Source organism: Lissotriton helveticus, chromosome 3_1 (genome assembly GCF_964261635.1).
Source record: "Lissotriton helveticus chromosome 3_1, aLisHel1.1, whole genome shotgun sequence".
NCBI lineage: Eukaryota > Metazoa > Chordata > Amphibia > Caudata > Salamandridae > Lissotriton > Lissotriton helveticus.
In genome coordinates, this window is record NC_136061.1 from 50,306,562 (window position 1) to 50,323,007 (window position 16,446).

The 16,446-nt window shown below is 43.2% G+C and overlaps 1 protein-coding gene across 1 annotated transcript in view; it reads left to right on the forward strand.

The window, feature by feature from the left end:
- The window catches only part of CFAP65 (cilia and flagella associated protein 65), a 621,863-nt gene that overhangs the window by 437,267 nt on the left and 168,150 nt on the right, over positions 1–16,446 (forward strand). Inside the window, exons 21-22 of the mRNA XM_078679214.1 lie at positions 12,411–12,477; positions 12,838–12,948. Of these exons, the coding sequence (XP_078535340.1) occupies positions 12,411–12,477; positions 12,838–12,948 (178 nt within the window). The remainder of the gene's footprint in view (positions 1–12,410; positions 12,478–12,837; positions 12,949–16,446) is intronic.

A 16,446-nucleotide genomic window follows, 5' to 3' on the forward strand; every position in this document is an offset into this window, starting at 1 on the left:
CAGCCATAAATCAAGCCAAGCATCACAAGGGCTTTAGCCAAAGAAAATAATCTCTGATTTGTCCGAGTTACATTTCAATTTGTTAATTCTGAGCCAAGAAAAAACTTCAGATAAACAATTTTTAATGGCATTGCCACTGAACTCGGCCCCCTTCTCACATGTGAACAACAATTGAGTATTGTCTGCATACGAAATTATTTTCACACTATGCTTCTCGGCTATGAGTGCGAGAGGGGCCATATACAGATTGAACAGAGTAGGGCTCAAAATTGAGCCCTGAGGAACTATGACGTTCATAGGCAGTATATCAGCGGTGAAAGGAGGGGACCAAATAGTTTGTTTACGGTTATTAAGGAAGGAGGTGAACCATCTCAATACGGTATCTCTGACATCGCACTCCTCAAGTCTGCTCAGCATTCTGTTATGGGGTACGGTGTGGAAAGCAGCAGAGAGGTCCAACAACACCAGTGCTGCATTGCCTCCTTTATCCAATTGGGTTTTAATAGCTTCAGAAACTTCTAGTAATGCAGTTTCAGTGCTGAAATTAGCCCTGAAACCAGACTGACTGGAATGAAGCAGATGATTGGCCTCCACATACTCTGTGGTGATCATATTGACATATTTCTCCAAGGCCTTGGAGAAAAAAGGCAATAAAGAGATGGGCCTGTAATTACAAGCTGCTAATCAGGACCCCAGTCTCTGTGCTTCTTTCCTAAATTGGATCATGGTGAGTAATTAGGTACACTCCAGATTGGCTAGGGGTGTACCCTTGTAAGTCCCTAGTATATGGTACTAAAGTACACAGGGCATAGTTACACCAGGGGTCTCCCATAGGCTGAAGCATGTATTAGGCCACCCATGAGAGACCACTCAAATTGTGACTTCTGGCCTGCCATTGCAGCCTGTGTAAGCTGGTGCTCACACCGCTTACAACATATATAAGTTTCCTTATATCTGGGATCACTGTACTTAAAACCTATAAGTCACCCCTAAGGCAGTCCTTTCAATCCTGAAGGCAGGGTGCTCGGTTCTAAGTATGAGGTTTCCCCTGCATGAGCAAGACACCTCTACAACCTTCGGAGTCCATTCTCTCGGGTTGTAGGTGCATCAGCCATTAAGATACGTAGAGTGGCCATGCGTCATTACGCGATGGCTGTCTCTAAACTGACTTAACGAACCGCGTTTGGTATCAAACATGTTGAAATCATACCCCCACACTGAGAAAATCATTTATAAAGCGCCAGGCCACCCGGGAGCATCCCGGCGCTAGGACAACACGGGAAGGCAGAAGGAACTAAGGACACAGAAAAGTCTTCAGTTGTTTACGGAAAGCCAGATGATTGGGAACTATGCAAAGATGTAGTGGCAGGGAGTTCCAAAGCTTAGCAGCGTTATAAGAGAAGAGCCGTTCACCACTTCTGGTCTTCTTGATCCTAGGAACCTCGATGCAGCTCATCTGACTGAAGTTTCCTATTAGCCTTGTAGTAACGGATCATGGCTGAGTTAATAGTAGGCCCGTCCCCCTGCATGGATTTCTGTACTAAGCACTGCACCTTGAATTTAATACGTTCCTGTACTGGGAGCCAATGAAGGGAGAGGAGTGCCGGTTTCGCTGATTGTCTATTGGTAGCTCCAGTCAGAAGTCTGGCAGTGCTGTTTTGAACAGACTGTAGTTTGGAAACTACTGTGGTGGGGCACCTAGGTATAGTGCATTACCATAGTCCAGTCTGGAAAGTATAAGTGATTGGACCAGTACTTTTTTAGCTTGAAAGGGGAGGAGGGGGAGGACTCTGCGGGTCATTCTAAGCAGGCCATAGCAGATGGCTGCGTCTTCCTGGCCTGTACCCTAAAGTTCAGATCCTGGTCCAGCCAGATGCCCAGGCTCTTGATGTCTGACTTAGGGACCGGTGGAGGACCCATACAGACTGGCCACATAGAACTGGATTTAAAGCTAATGGGGCTGCCCAATATCATGAGCTCAATTTTTCCGCCATTAAGCTTCAACTGAGATGCATCTATCCAGTTCGAGTCGTCCTCTAGACAAGAATAGAGGCCATTGTTTTTTTGATCTGCTTGATTTAACGCTACCACCAATTGCGTATCATCGGCATAGGTCACCATGCAGATTCCAGAGGGGGCTACAATGGCTGCCAGAGGAGCCATATACACATTAAAAAGAGTCGGGCTAAGTGATACCCTGAGGGACTCCGCTCGGTAAGGAGGTATGTTTAGACGCGATGTTCTCCTCAAATACCTGAAAGGATCTTCCCTCCACAAAGGAACACAGCTATTGAAGCACCATGCCTGTTCCTCCTATATTCCTGAGACGGTGAGCCAGGATCCCATGGTTCACCGTGTCGAACGCCGCGCTCAGGTCACGGAGTATAATGGCAGACGATCCTCCTGAATCTAAGATTTTTCTACTTTCCTTCACCACTGCTAACAGGGACGTTTCAGTGCTCTGTCGCGGTGGGAATCCTGTTTGAGAGGAGTGAAGCAGGTTGTACGTTTCAAGGAAGCAGGAGAGGGTTTGATTAACGTATTTCTCTGCCATCTTGCCTATTTCTGGCAGAAGGGAGATAGGGCGGTAGTTGCCCATATCCGCCGGATCCAGATTAGGTTTCTTAAATAGGGCTTTCACACTGGCCCCTTTCCAGTTGGTAGGAACTATTCCTGTGGACAGTGAGGCATTAATCAGGTCCGTCATGGTAGGGGCTATTATCGGAGCTGCCTGTTTCAGAATGTTAAGCGGTGCGGGATCCTTGGGTGATACGTTCTTTACCGAGGACAGCAAGGCAAGGAGTGATTCCTGGAAAAGGGGTGGGGAGACCTCTAGTGAGTATTCAGAAAGACGTGGGTCAGGATCCATCTGCTTTTATGGGGTCATCCTTATGCGGCAGGGATTCAAGAATATTCTGACCCTTTGTGGTGAAATATTCTGCCAGTTTATTGCAACGTAGACCGGAGGTGTCCGGTGCTACTCGTGGGATGGGGGCTTTAAGTAGTTTTTAATAATAATGAAGGTTTCTCTAGGAGAGTTGGTGGCTGATTAACTCTTACCCTCGTAATAGGAGGCCTGGGCTTTTATTATTTCTGCTTTATAGACACAAATAGCTGCCCTGTATTCCAACTTTTTGATAGGTAGGAAGTCTTTCCCCCAATGTCTTTCCTTAGCCTTACAACGCTGTTTTACGGTGCGAAGTTCAGACGAGAAACAAGGGGAGTTATGAGGCCCGCCAGTCTTTTTTATCCTAGTCTTCGGAAGGACCGCATCCAGTGACTCCTCTATCCAGTTAGAAAAGCCCTCATTGGCTTTGACTGGACAGGGGTCAGGTATGGGTCTGGTTCTTTCCAGTTCCTGGGCCCATTTCTCCAGGGGAGTTTGGCCCAGGAGCGACCTTGGGTCCATGTAGATTGAGTAAGGAGGTTGGTGACCTGTGGAGACCAGGAAAGGGAGACAAGGAAGTGGTCAGACCACGGAAGAGGGGTAAGATCTTTCCCTTTCAGGTCATCTAGACTAGAGAACACCGGGTCGAGGAGGTGTCCTTTGACATGAGTAGCATGAAGGATTTTTTGGGGCCGCAAGAATTCTGGCCAGCTCGACTGCATTTACAGCTCATGGTGATAGAGCGTGCAGGTCACCCAACCAACAAATTTACCATACACGTATCGGGCCCATATATTTCAATACACCATCATTTATTAATCGGGCAACCATACACTCTACTACCAGTAACCCAGTTCCTTCCTATATATTTCTATTGTACCCGACTTACCAATCCACCGTCACGGGTACCTAATGACCACGATGAATCATGGAGCTAGCTGTGAAGAAAAGGCAAACAACACAAATACCAACTTTATCTCCTTCTTGTATTTCATAAAGACCACAGACTCCGGGGAAGTTTTAAAGATTTTATCTAGATTTCAGATTCGGACAGCATGAGATTTATAACAAGTAAGCAATCAATAACCAAGATAATGAAGAGTACATATGTTATGTTATGTTATGTTATTTATTCATTTTTATAGCGCACGGCTACTCAAAAAGAGTGTCCCGGCGCTTTTATTGGAAAAGGCAAACAAGCTGCAACACAATAACATAACACCAAATGAAAGACTAAAAGAGCAGTGAGCCAGGAATTCAAGAGAGAGCGGCTACTGAGTAAAAAGCCACGTTTTAAGGCCTTTCCTAAAAGCCAGCAAGCTAGTAGCTCCCCGCAGGGCCAGCGGCAAAGAGTTCCATAGCTGAGATGCCAGCAATCCAAAAGAGCGCCCGCCAAGGCGCGCTTTCTTCACCCGAGGGACAACAGCAAGGTGCAGGGATTCCGACCTCAGAGACCTGGTCGGATGATAGAAGACCAGTCTCTTTTGGAGGTACTTAGCTCCCCCCTTGTGAAGAGCTTTATAGACCAAGGTCAGAGCCTTAAAGGCGATCCTCTTGCGGATGGGCAACCAATGTAACGTTACCAGCAGGCCCGAGGCACTGGAGCGCCTACTAAGGCCGAAGATTGCCCTGCATATCCATAAAGGAAATATATCAAGCTGATCATTTATGAGGCTACAGTAAGGTGAGAATGAGGAAACAGCTAGGCAAATAATTTCAGACTAAAGGACGGGGAAGAATAAAGAGCATACCAGAAACTTCACAGTAAATTATTTCCCCATGAAGAGGAACTACAGGTAAGGTGAAAATAGACCGTACTAATAAACTGGTGCAATTACTTGAATCAACTAAAAGATGGGTAAAACAAAGAACATCTGTATATCATGACCTGAAAAGGAAATGTACTCAAGGGATGGGTAAAAAATGGTACATGCTAGAATAACGACAATAACGCATGAGCTTTCATTCAGTGGTTTGCGAAAAAAAGGCATGGAAAATCAATATATGCAAAGATATGTCTTTATTGAAGCAAAAGACAGAAAAAAAAGGTGCAGTATAGAGTTTCAGCACTATATTTACCTAGAATGGTGTGAAGACCAACCCAGGCCACAGGTCAGTTAAGAACAGGAGGGACCCCAAAGGAAACCCGTCATCAGTAGAACAGCAGGTGCAGAATGGACACCCCAGGACAGGACAGGAAACCCAGATTAGGATCAGGACAGGACCACCAAGGCAAGACCAGCACCCGCAGTTTGGAAGAAACGCCTGCGCTCCACCCTCTCTGCAGCTATCAGTCAGAACCCCGATTGGGTTATCGAACTCCCCAGCAAAGTGCTCCGCCAGCACTTAAGGTTTCTCTAACAAAACCCTTGAGTCTATGGAATTTTCGGACAGAGTGCTCCGCAGCCCTCTGTATCAGTCACCTATTGAGTGCGTTGGGTCAGTGACAGGTCAGCTATTCGGACAAGTCGGACAATTTCTCTAGCTAAATCTAGGATAGTTATACTGTTTTTGGGTCAGTGTACCACCCCTCAAATGTTGCAAGTGTCAGAATCCCCAATTTTGATTGGTCCCCAAGTAGGATAGGTCAACACACCAATCACATTTCAATTCTACAAGCCTATATTAACATATTCTGGGACCGCCTATTGATTTTGGGGTTCCCATGACATACTCTACAGAATACAATGAAAACTATACAAATGTAACTTTTGCAGGACATTTTAGCTTCTTCTGCTGGGTGAAGGTGCATCTTCCCAGGCACATCTTGACTAGGACCTTTGGTTGGCAGGGATTCAATGTCACCGGCAGAAGACTGTCATGCGCAGAAAGGCAGCTCAATATGGATTCACGAGTGTCTCTCAGACCCTCAAAATCGCGGTACATGAAAAGTAAGCAAAAACAAATTAAAACACAGAAATAAATGATTACACTGTATACCATGAATAGCTACTCTATACCCCCTTACTGTATATAAACTATTGGCATTAAGGTTTAGTGCAAATAAACTACAACACGAAAACATCAGTGCAAGCTTCACCATGTGAGGACACCAAGCGGCCAACTTAATGCAATTGCGCAAGCGCAAAGGTTCCCACCAGAACTGCAAATACGTCACGTCACGTGAGTGTGACTAACGCATGCGCAGTAGAAAACCCGCCATTTTTAGGGACAAGCGTTATTGGGTTAGTAAACACATAGGCAAGCGTCTCTAGGGCGTTCCCAATGTCAAAATAAAAGGAAATTAGTAAGACAAAACAGGTTGGATTACTTTGTTACATATTACTCGAGGTTCATGAATTCAAGCAAGTCGCGTAATATGCGAATCCTTGCTCCATGAATGGGTCATCAAAATGAAGATTGAAATCTCCAAGGAGAGTAAAATTAGCCGCCGAGCTGACCAGGTTAACCGCTGCCTCCAGCAGTGATTTGTTGAATGTTCCTACCACTCCAGGGGGGCGATAGACGAGAATGCCTGTAAAAGAAAGTTGTGGCGTGAATTCTATGGTAAAGTGGGCGATTGAATTCTATGGTAAAGTGGGGGTTCTCACAATCTGAAAGAGGGTTCCCAAGCAGGCGACAAGCACATTTTTCCTTATGGATAATAGCAATCCCACCGCCTTTACCTGTTGTTCTGTCTACCCTCTGCATCACAAAAGCCATGTGGGAGTGCTTGCACAATGTCTGGCTCAGAGCTGTGGTCGAGCCAGGTTTCCATAAGAAACAGCACATCCAGATCAGAGTCTTTAAGGAGCATCCAGATATCTGCTGTAGGGATCTGCAGTACAATAAAATATTTTAAACTGGTCCTTAGATGAGGTGGGTACTGAACTATTAGAAGAAAACACCTGCAGTGTGGACATCTTTCGGGAAACTTTTCCGGCGAGATAGAGTGGGCCAGGTAGTCCTCGAGGAGCCATTTAACTGTTTGAGCTGAGTACTGGAGTAATAGTACTGAGTTGAGGGAAAAGATGCAGGCCCCTGGGCCCAGTATAATTCCATTCACCATAAAGCTCCTCCTGGATGCCCTCAGTGCTCCTGTACCACCCTTCAAAACCCGCACAGAAAACTATGGCTTCTGCCGACCAGAGACCCGATTCTGCCCTCCTGCTGCTGAGCCAAGCTCGAGCAGGGGAAGGCAGGACAATAGGTTTCCTGTCACAGGGAAGTGTGATCACCTCCCAGACAGGAGTTAGTATATTGGGACATGGTGGGGTTTTTTGCGAGTGCCACTAGACTGCTTAGAACATTTGGTGCCCTCCCTGCATACTGTTCATACTGAAACCAGTACAATATCTTCCCCACTCTAGGAGAGACCCCTGAATCGTCCGAACTCTTTCATTAGGGTACTTAAGGACATACCTGTGGGTGGGTCCCTAGGTTCGTCGTGGGACAAGATTCAGATCCAATACCACTTCTACTTCAACCGTCTGGGCACTTTGGACTTCACTGGGCTTCGCTTTAGGAACCGAGATTCAACTGAGAAGAGTCCTGCTGCTCCTGGTCCTGTCGTCCTACAAGTCTTCTGCAACGTCTGTGCCTGTACTCCACACAGGTTCTTCACAAGGCCTGTGGACACCCGAAGGAATCTCCCTTGAAGTGAAGGAGTCACTCCCTGTACCTGCAGGCACCGCAACAATGCTGACCGGTATGCTGTTCCTTAGCTCCTATGGACTCCAAATATTTCTGCAACACAGGTGGTGGTTCTGCAACTTCCTTAAGGCCTGCACTGTCTTCCTAGCAAATTGGAAGCCAGTATCCCTCATCGGGGCTGCTGGAGCAGTACCCCTTTGCACTGTGTCAACTTGCCGTTGCCAAGGCTTGTTGGCTCTCTCCTCCAGAGATCTTCGGACTTCAAGAAGCTCCAGGCTCAAGCATCTCCTGCAGCCAAGATCTTCACCTGCACCACATCCTTTACACCGTGGGCCTTGAGCCTTTGACTCCTGTGCCTCCGGCCGTGGGTCCTCTCGAGTGTTTTCTTTCGCTCCAGTGGGCTCCCCTGCTTGCTTGGGCCTGCTCTGACTTAACTGCTCATAGTGAGTCACTTGGACCTTGCTGGTCCCGACACTGCACCTTTCTCAACTACTTCTTTGTTTGTCCCCTCTGTTTGCAGGTACCTCTCATCTTAAATCCACCTTTGATTGACACTTTCACCTTCTTCACCAGCGGCATCTTTTCTGAGGTCCTCTATTATCGTCTATGGCGGTTTCTGACGTCAGTTTGCACCTATGCAACAGGCTTCCCTGGTGTAGGTATCCTGGTTCCTGGGGTATCCACGGGTGGGGGGACTCTCCAACCTTCCATTTTCCACTGGGTTTCTTTAGGATCCACTGGGAAGGGTCCTTCTTTAAAATTGCAACGGTGACTTACCCATTGACTTGAATTGAATATGCGGTCGTGTTTCCACACTGCACACGGACTCCGTGGGGTTCCTAGATACTCACTTTGGCTGGTTCCTTTGGTCCCTAACTCTTCTATATCTTCTGGGTCCACTCTTGACATAAGTCATGGTTCGTATTCCACTATTTTAGTATATGGTTTGGTCTCCCCCCCTGGAGACCACTATGTATTTTGTGCTACTTACGTATTCTATTGACAAAGTATTGTGTGTATTGTGTTTATACCTCCAGTAGGAGGTAATACAGTGCTTTAGTGAGTGTTAATAATTAATACCTATTTTTTATAAATACACTTTGTGGTTCTTTTTCATTTAATCTATACCATGAAATTAAGTACTGGTAAAACAAGCTGATTTTCACTCCTGGACTAAGCCTGAAGGATGCTATCCACGGCTACCACTTAGAGACCTTTCTTTTTTAGTTTAAAAATACATTTTAATTTGACAAAATGCAACAAAATACAAGCAATCAAATAGATATCGAATAACAAATAAAAACATTAATTGAATTCAAACTTACACAATGCGAAAAACAAGAAGTAGTGAATCAAAAATAGTTGCATATAGAACTGTTATTATAAAATGTATGAGAGAAAGAGAAAGGAAAAAAGTGGAGGAGGAGGGAGGGAGGGAAGGAGAAACAAGGGCAAAGGAAACACTAGTATCATAATTAACTAAATATATCTGAATGTAAAAATCTTAATATACTTTAAAAGGCATCGAACAAGAAAAGGAGGAATTTGCTGAAAATCAGAAGTATGATATCAATTTAAAGTGAAAGAAAAAGGGAAATATATAATTATAAATGTAAAACAATAATATATCCTTATAAACAATTCATGGTGGTTTGGGGACCTCTTCCGATGAAGGGTGATGATGAACAGATCTTTGTGCAGAAACGTCTAAGAAAATAGTCACAGGAGACCACATGTGTTCTCTTTTCAGGAGTAGGGACAGAGGAGAAACATAGGCACAATCTAATCGATGGTTATGACATACACTGTACCAGCAAGATTGAAAGGAAAGTTGTGTGGACTGTTTCTAAATTTTTGTTATTTGCTGGAAAGCAATAGCAATCAATAAATCCACAATATGCATGTTTTGAGAAAGAGTTTGGCAATTATCAGATAATGAGCCTAGAAATACAGCTTCAGGGGAGAAAGGGAAACGGGTATGGCAAATGGTATTAATTTGAGACCATACTTTCAACCAAAACTGATGAGTAGAGGGACACAAAAAGAGGATCTGAAATAAATCCGCGTGAGAAGCATTACAAGACCAGCAATCTGAAGAGAGTGTGGGTTGAAATTTATGTAAGGATAGTGGCGTAAACAGAAGACAATCTTTACTAATATAATAAAGAGAGAGCCCAAACCTTTCAGGCGGGTAATCTCAGGAACCACAGCACCAATCACAACACCCAATACAGCGTTGGAAAGGGCAGTTGCAGCAGAAGGACATAGGCTATGCAGACGCCCACCATATACATTTAAAAGGTAAAAGAACCGTGCCAGCAAAGTAGTCCCTTGTGTGCGTGTCTGCGTTGTGCTGTGGGCGTGTGCTGGGGGCGTGACAAACGCTGGGGGCGTGTGGTACGTTCCGCCCTTCATGCCATGTCTCATATCGTGTGCTGTGGGCGTGTGCTGGGGGCGTGGGCGTGTGCGGGGCGCAGGATTACGGAAAAAAAAGCGAGCGTTGTGCCCAATATTTCATTGTTTTTTTCTTCTCAGGTTCTGTACATTCCATCTCCGGGTGTCCACCCTGCTCCCTTTAAATACCCCTGCACCCCATAATCATAACTCACCCTTACTCCTTAAAATACCCCAACACCCTTAAACACTAACCCATCTTAACCCTATAAATATACCCTGTACCCCAAAACCCAAACCTATCCCTAAACCCTAAAAATAGCCCTGTACCCCAAAACGCAAACCTAGCCCTGAACCCTATAAATACCCCTGTACCTCAAAACCCAAACCTAGCCCTGAACCCTAAAATACCCCTGTACCCCACAACCCAAACCTAGCCCTGAACCCTTAAAATACCCATGTACCCCAAAACCCAAACCTACCCCATAACCATAAAAATACCCCTGTACCCCAAAACCCGAACCTAGCCCTGAACCATAAAAATAACCGTGACCCAAAACCCAAACCTATCCCTGAACCCTTAAAATACCCCTGCACCCCAAAACCCAAACCTACCCCTGAACCCTAAAAATACCCCTATACCCCAAAACCCAAACCTAGCCCTGAACCCTAAAAATACCCCTGTACCCCAAAACCCATACCTATCCCTAAACCCTAAAACTACCCCTGTACCACATAACCCAAAGCTATATGTGAACCCTTAAAATACCCAAACACCCCAAAACATATACCCCTATACCCATACTTACCTTATCCAAACATTTAAAAAAAACATGCTTTTACCATTCATGCATTTGCAACGAATTTCGTTGTAAATGTATGCGTGGTAAAAGCATATAAAATGTAATGCCATGCGTTATAATGGCATTGCGGAGTCATGGTACTTTCGTAATGAAAGTATGCGGAGTGATGGTATGCGGAAAGAAAGTTGCGGAATAATGGGTGTTTACCCTCCACGGTAAGTAGATTGGTGGCACGGCAGCCCACATCTCCAGCAACATACTAATATTTTTTCTCCACCGATTTGAAAAATGCACAGGTCTCTCTCATTGATGGCCAGCACCGACAGACACTTTTAGACATACCTCCCGCCACAAGTTCTAGAATTGCGAACTTTAGAGCTGGGGAGCTACGTTTGAATCTCGGCATCAGCTCAACATCCTGTGATTCCAGGCAAATCGCTTTGTCTCCCCGTGCCTACCACAAATGAATGTGTTCTTCTGTAATGTAAATTGTGCTCATGCCATGTTGTCGAGTTTGCGCTATATAATATTGCAAGGAAAAATAAAGTAGGGAAACTCGAGTTCACACACTACTGAATGCGCACTCTTAAGTGCATCAGCAGTGCACTGTGAATCGGAGCGTTTCACAGGCCTGTCAAAGATAAGAAATGCAATCAAAACGAAATCCTACAAAACAATATACTACTGGCCGGCAGCAATTCATACCCGGACAACGTCGGGACGGGCTGCTAGTTATATATAAAGAAAAGTGTTTGAGTGTTGCTGGCTGATTTTGCGGAGTTTCAACCATAATTTAGCCCAAAAAATATTAGGCCATGAGGAGTGGAACTCAGATTCCCATTGAAGCTCCGTGTGGGTTTTAGATCTGTGTACAGTAGGTGTAGTAAGGAATTTGTAAATGGATGATGCACTAGCTTGGCCACTTAAAATGGGAAGAATGTTGCGATGAGGTAATAAAGAGTGTAGTGTAGAGGATAAAAGAGATATAGAACTTGTTAGATGTTTGATCAACAAATTATATTTGATTAGAAAAAGATTTTGGTAAATGATAAAGTGATTGTGCATCAGAGAAGGTAAGGAAAGAATTAGAGAGCTTTCTATGGTTGTCTAAGACCTCTTAAATCACCATAAGGGTCTCCTGGATTGTTGCAGGGTGCCCACTTACATAAGTGTGTTAATAAGGACAAGGGGACCCAATTGTAGTTGTCAGGAACCTTGGGTATTTAGTAAGTTACAAACACAATTGTCCCTGACAGGGAGAATACATAGAAACTGAGTAAATATAGACACAGAATCAGTACTATATTGTAGCTGTCCAGATGGACAGAATTATTTTAATGATGCTTTCAGTTTGAAACACAAAATAAAGTGTGACACAGTCCTGCGTCCAACGCAAAATATACAACATATTACAGAAACAGAAACTCACACTGGGGGGATAAGCTTGCGAACTATACAGAAGATACAACAAGCCAAAATGAAGAATGACACTGTTTCACCTAAATAGCAAATTGGAAAGTGTTTGCCGTGTACTATTAGTCGACGATGTTTCGATCATGCCTGAGGAAGATTTGCCATGTGGGGGGCACAGCAATGTGCTGTCTATAAGGGATTCCCAGAGGAGGCGAGTGCGCCGGGATGGCGGAAGGGCCGTAGTCTGTGATCGCGTGACCCTTAATGTTGAGATGCTGGTCTGTCATGGTACTCATTTCTACCCCTCTCTTGTCTTGTAGGCATGATTTTGTTGGCACTGATCGCCTCCCAGTCTTGCTGAAGGTGTCTTACGGTCGGGAGGTTCTGGTAAGAAGGCCTGTTTTATCTTATGAAAAAGGCAGAACCACAACCAGAACATTTTCCTGTACATTATTTATCTATGATCACCCTGAACAGATGGAATATTGTTAAGCTAGCACTGATTCTTGCACACTGGGGCCAAGTGCTGATCATTTGTAACTTGAAGGAGGTTTTGCAAGAAATCAAAAGTGAACAATTGTGGTTTATCCTACACCTGAACCCTCACTCAAGATTCCTCTTGAGTGGCACTGCTAGGTTTACAGGCAACTGATGGGTAAACCAGACTAGGACTTTTTGTGGTGAAGTTGTTAAGAATCGAAGAATGAATTTACGCCTGCTCTGCCTTTCCTCCTGTCTCCCTCACAGCTGAACTTCATTGGTGTGACAGTGGAGAAGGAACGCAGATACGTCCATTTTACCTCCACGAAGCACCAGTTCACTCCAGTGGCCATTGGCACAGCCAGCCCCCCCAGACAGGTGAGTGCTCGCGTCATAGGTGCAGAATCACCTGCCTGGGACAGATGGCTGCAAGGAAAGCATTTAGCATCTTTAGTGGGGGATACAAAAGCTGTATTGAACAATTCATGGACATTATGATTAGGGCCCCCTGTTTTATGGTATTTATGTTTTCTGACACTTCCGTCTGTATTTATCCATATTTATTTTCTGCTAATGTTATCTGTACTTATCCATATTTATTTTGGGTTTTGTGAAAAAATGAAGTTGAAACTAGTATATTTTTACATTTATGTTAACGATAAATATGCTTTCATAACAAACACAATTGGTAACCAGTTAGATAAGGCGCTCAGCTCAAGTAAGGGAAAGTTACACAAAATTATCACCCACGGTGCTCCTAAGGGTGAAGATACATACTCACTCAGATCCACACACGTAGAACTGTTACAAAAGCTACAAAGGTTCTCCCTGAGCACTCAAAACCCATTTATAAAATACATTTCTATTCAGAAGCATCAAATTCTTCAGATTTGCAGGAAGACAAATATATTCCAGTCTTTATATTGATCCAGTCAATACAATCCTTGTATTCCAGTTAGATTTTATTCATCCACTGTTTTCTTCAAAACGCAGCCAACACGTCTTTCGTCGTGCTCATGTTAAGCACAATGACTTCCTCAGGGCTGCAACCCAAACAGATAATATATAAATGCTATACATCTTTTTTGAGGGTTACCATAAATTCATTATTACCACATAAATCATTCATGAACAATTTAATACTAATGGAATCCCGTGAATGAAAAGAACAAACAAAGGATAAAGCCAATTCCAAAAGTCACCAAAGTATGTGAAAGCAATTATAAAATAAAAAACGCCTTCATCACTCTCAAGAGTAATTACTAAGGGCAGAAAGTAAATTGAAAACAAGTATCAGATAGAGTAATCACCTGTCCTATATAATCACAACAGAAAATCCTCTGTTGTTCCACAAAATATTCTCACAATCAATATCCTGTAATAATAATACACTGATTTTACTAAAAGAATATATATCCCCCACAAAACCAATCAAGATGCTGTGACTCCGTTAGACTAAATATAAATAACTGATGTGCATGGTATGTACCGTATGTACGCTATCCCACGCCGTAATTCTGTAATCCTCAGTAATGTCACAATCAGCTACTCATCAATCGTTCCTATAATACCAAAATATACCCAAAATGTAACATATACACTATTAATGCTAACGGAGTAATTGAATATGCATAGCCAGAACTACTCACCCCATGATTTCAACTTCTAGTAGAGATACAGAAACTAGAAGATGAGGTAAAGGAGTTGAATCTCCCAGAGGCTACAATTAAGAATTATACAATCTTAGATGACTATTTTAGTAATTTACAAGCAGATATTAGGCGTAGGAAGGCCAGGAAGCTAAGGCGCGATGAAAATGATTATAAATCAGGGAGAGTGTTTACTTTTGCGAAGCGCTTTGACTACCTGGTCAGACAGAATTGGGGTTCAAAGAGCATGGTGGGTGCCCCCTCAACCAGTGATGTGGATGCATCTTCTTTGAAAAAATATGCTTACGTGCTTGAACGTCTGATAGGTTTCAATGAAGGGAACACCAAGAGACGATAAATCAATGCACGTTTATGAAAACATGAACATTTTAGTATCAAGGTTGTGCATGTTTACTGTACTTTAAGACTCTTTACTAAAATTCCTTTCTTTTTCTAACCCCTTACTTGTCAATCCGCACAGATGTTGGCCAAGCAGTCAAGAATAACAGCATTTAGAATCAGACAAACAGAATCCGATTTCCGTTTTTCTCCACATTTAAAAATAAATACAGACAGGAAAGTAAATGTTTTTCTGTCTGTATTTTTCAGGAAGCCTTAAATATGTTACACAATGGGAAATGTGATTATCAGTTTCATTCAGTTTGATTAAGAACACCAGATTGTGTCTCTGTAGGTGAAGAACGAGCCACATAAAGTTAGTATTTCTTGAGAGACCTTTGGGAACAAGTTATTGTGAATCAGCCTCCTAAGTCATGCTTTTATTCCCCATAATCCTCAATTCATCCTTTGAATGACTGACTACATGCACACCTTGTCACAGATTCTGCTCACTGCACAGCAACGCCTGTATCATGTGTTGTGCTAAATAAGTGGCCCATTAGTTTACTTCATGTACTAACAAGGTTTTTTGTTCCTAACACTAAATTGTTAGAGGAAATCTGAAAGTTCATATTATCGATTGTAAATAGTGTGAGAGTGATAGGAGTGAAGGGAGTGCTGTGATTGTGAAAGAATATCTCAAAAGCACCATCAAAACAACATATCAGCTTCTACACGTATACGTTCTGTGTGTGATTTCCGCAGCCAAATGATTGGATTTTATGGCAATCCTACATGTTGACAATTGGACATCACATCCATCACTATACGTAGCATACTAGTGCCAATCATCCTCTTCTCCACCATGTTGTCCCTTAACCAGACTAAATAAAAACATTCCACATACAACCTAGGGTAACTCATTTTTATCTTGGTATCAGTATGGCTATTTGCTAGTCAATTGTGATCAACTATTGCCAGTAGTGAGGTCCCTTGTGATGTAAAGGCACTTCAGTGGGATATAAACGCATTGTTAGGTTTCTGGCTCTTTGACATATAAAGACATTGGCAGTCATCTATCCTGTTGTCATGTTAAACTCGTTGGAGATTGCTAGACCATTGTTTCATTTTAGTTTAGTTTATTAACTTGCACAATTAATTAAAACCATTACATTAAGGTACATTCATAAAAAAATGTATAAAAAGACACTTTTAAAAAGAAAAGATCATTGAGCAAAATGCCAATGTACAACTGCAAACATGGGCAAATTGCGCAAAATAGGATCAATTTAAAGTGCATAGTGTCCAAGGTCTACCCATATAAGAAATAAAATAGTGTCTGCCTAAAACTAATCCAGGTTTTAATTAAAAAGGTTAAGTGTCCAAAATGAGTGCTTGCAGAGTTATGTTTATATACTCCAACGCTTTTTCCACTGGCATTTTGTATACCACTTGTATATCATTGTGATATATACTTACTGGCAGTCTGGTTGGCCCGTGTGGCATAAAGACATTGGCAGCCTGCTAAGCCATGTGATGTTAACACACTGACAGTCTTTTACGCCATTGTGATTTATACTTACTTGCAGAATGCTAGGCAAGTGTGATATAAAAACTTTGGCAATTTGCTAAGCCAGCATGATGTAAACGCTTTGGTAATCTGCCAGGCCAGTGTGCTGTAAAAGCATTGACAGTCTGCTAAGCCAGTGTGATGTAAATGAAGAGCAGTCTGCTAAGTTGGTGTGATGTAAACGCATTGGCAGTCTGCTAGGCCAGTGTGATGTAAATGAAGAGCAGTCTGCTAAGTTGGTGTGATGTAAACGCATTGGCAGTCTGCTAGGATAGTGTGATGTATATGCATTGGCAGTCTGCTAGGCCAGTGTCATGT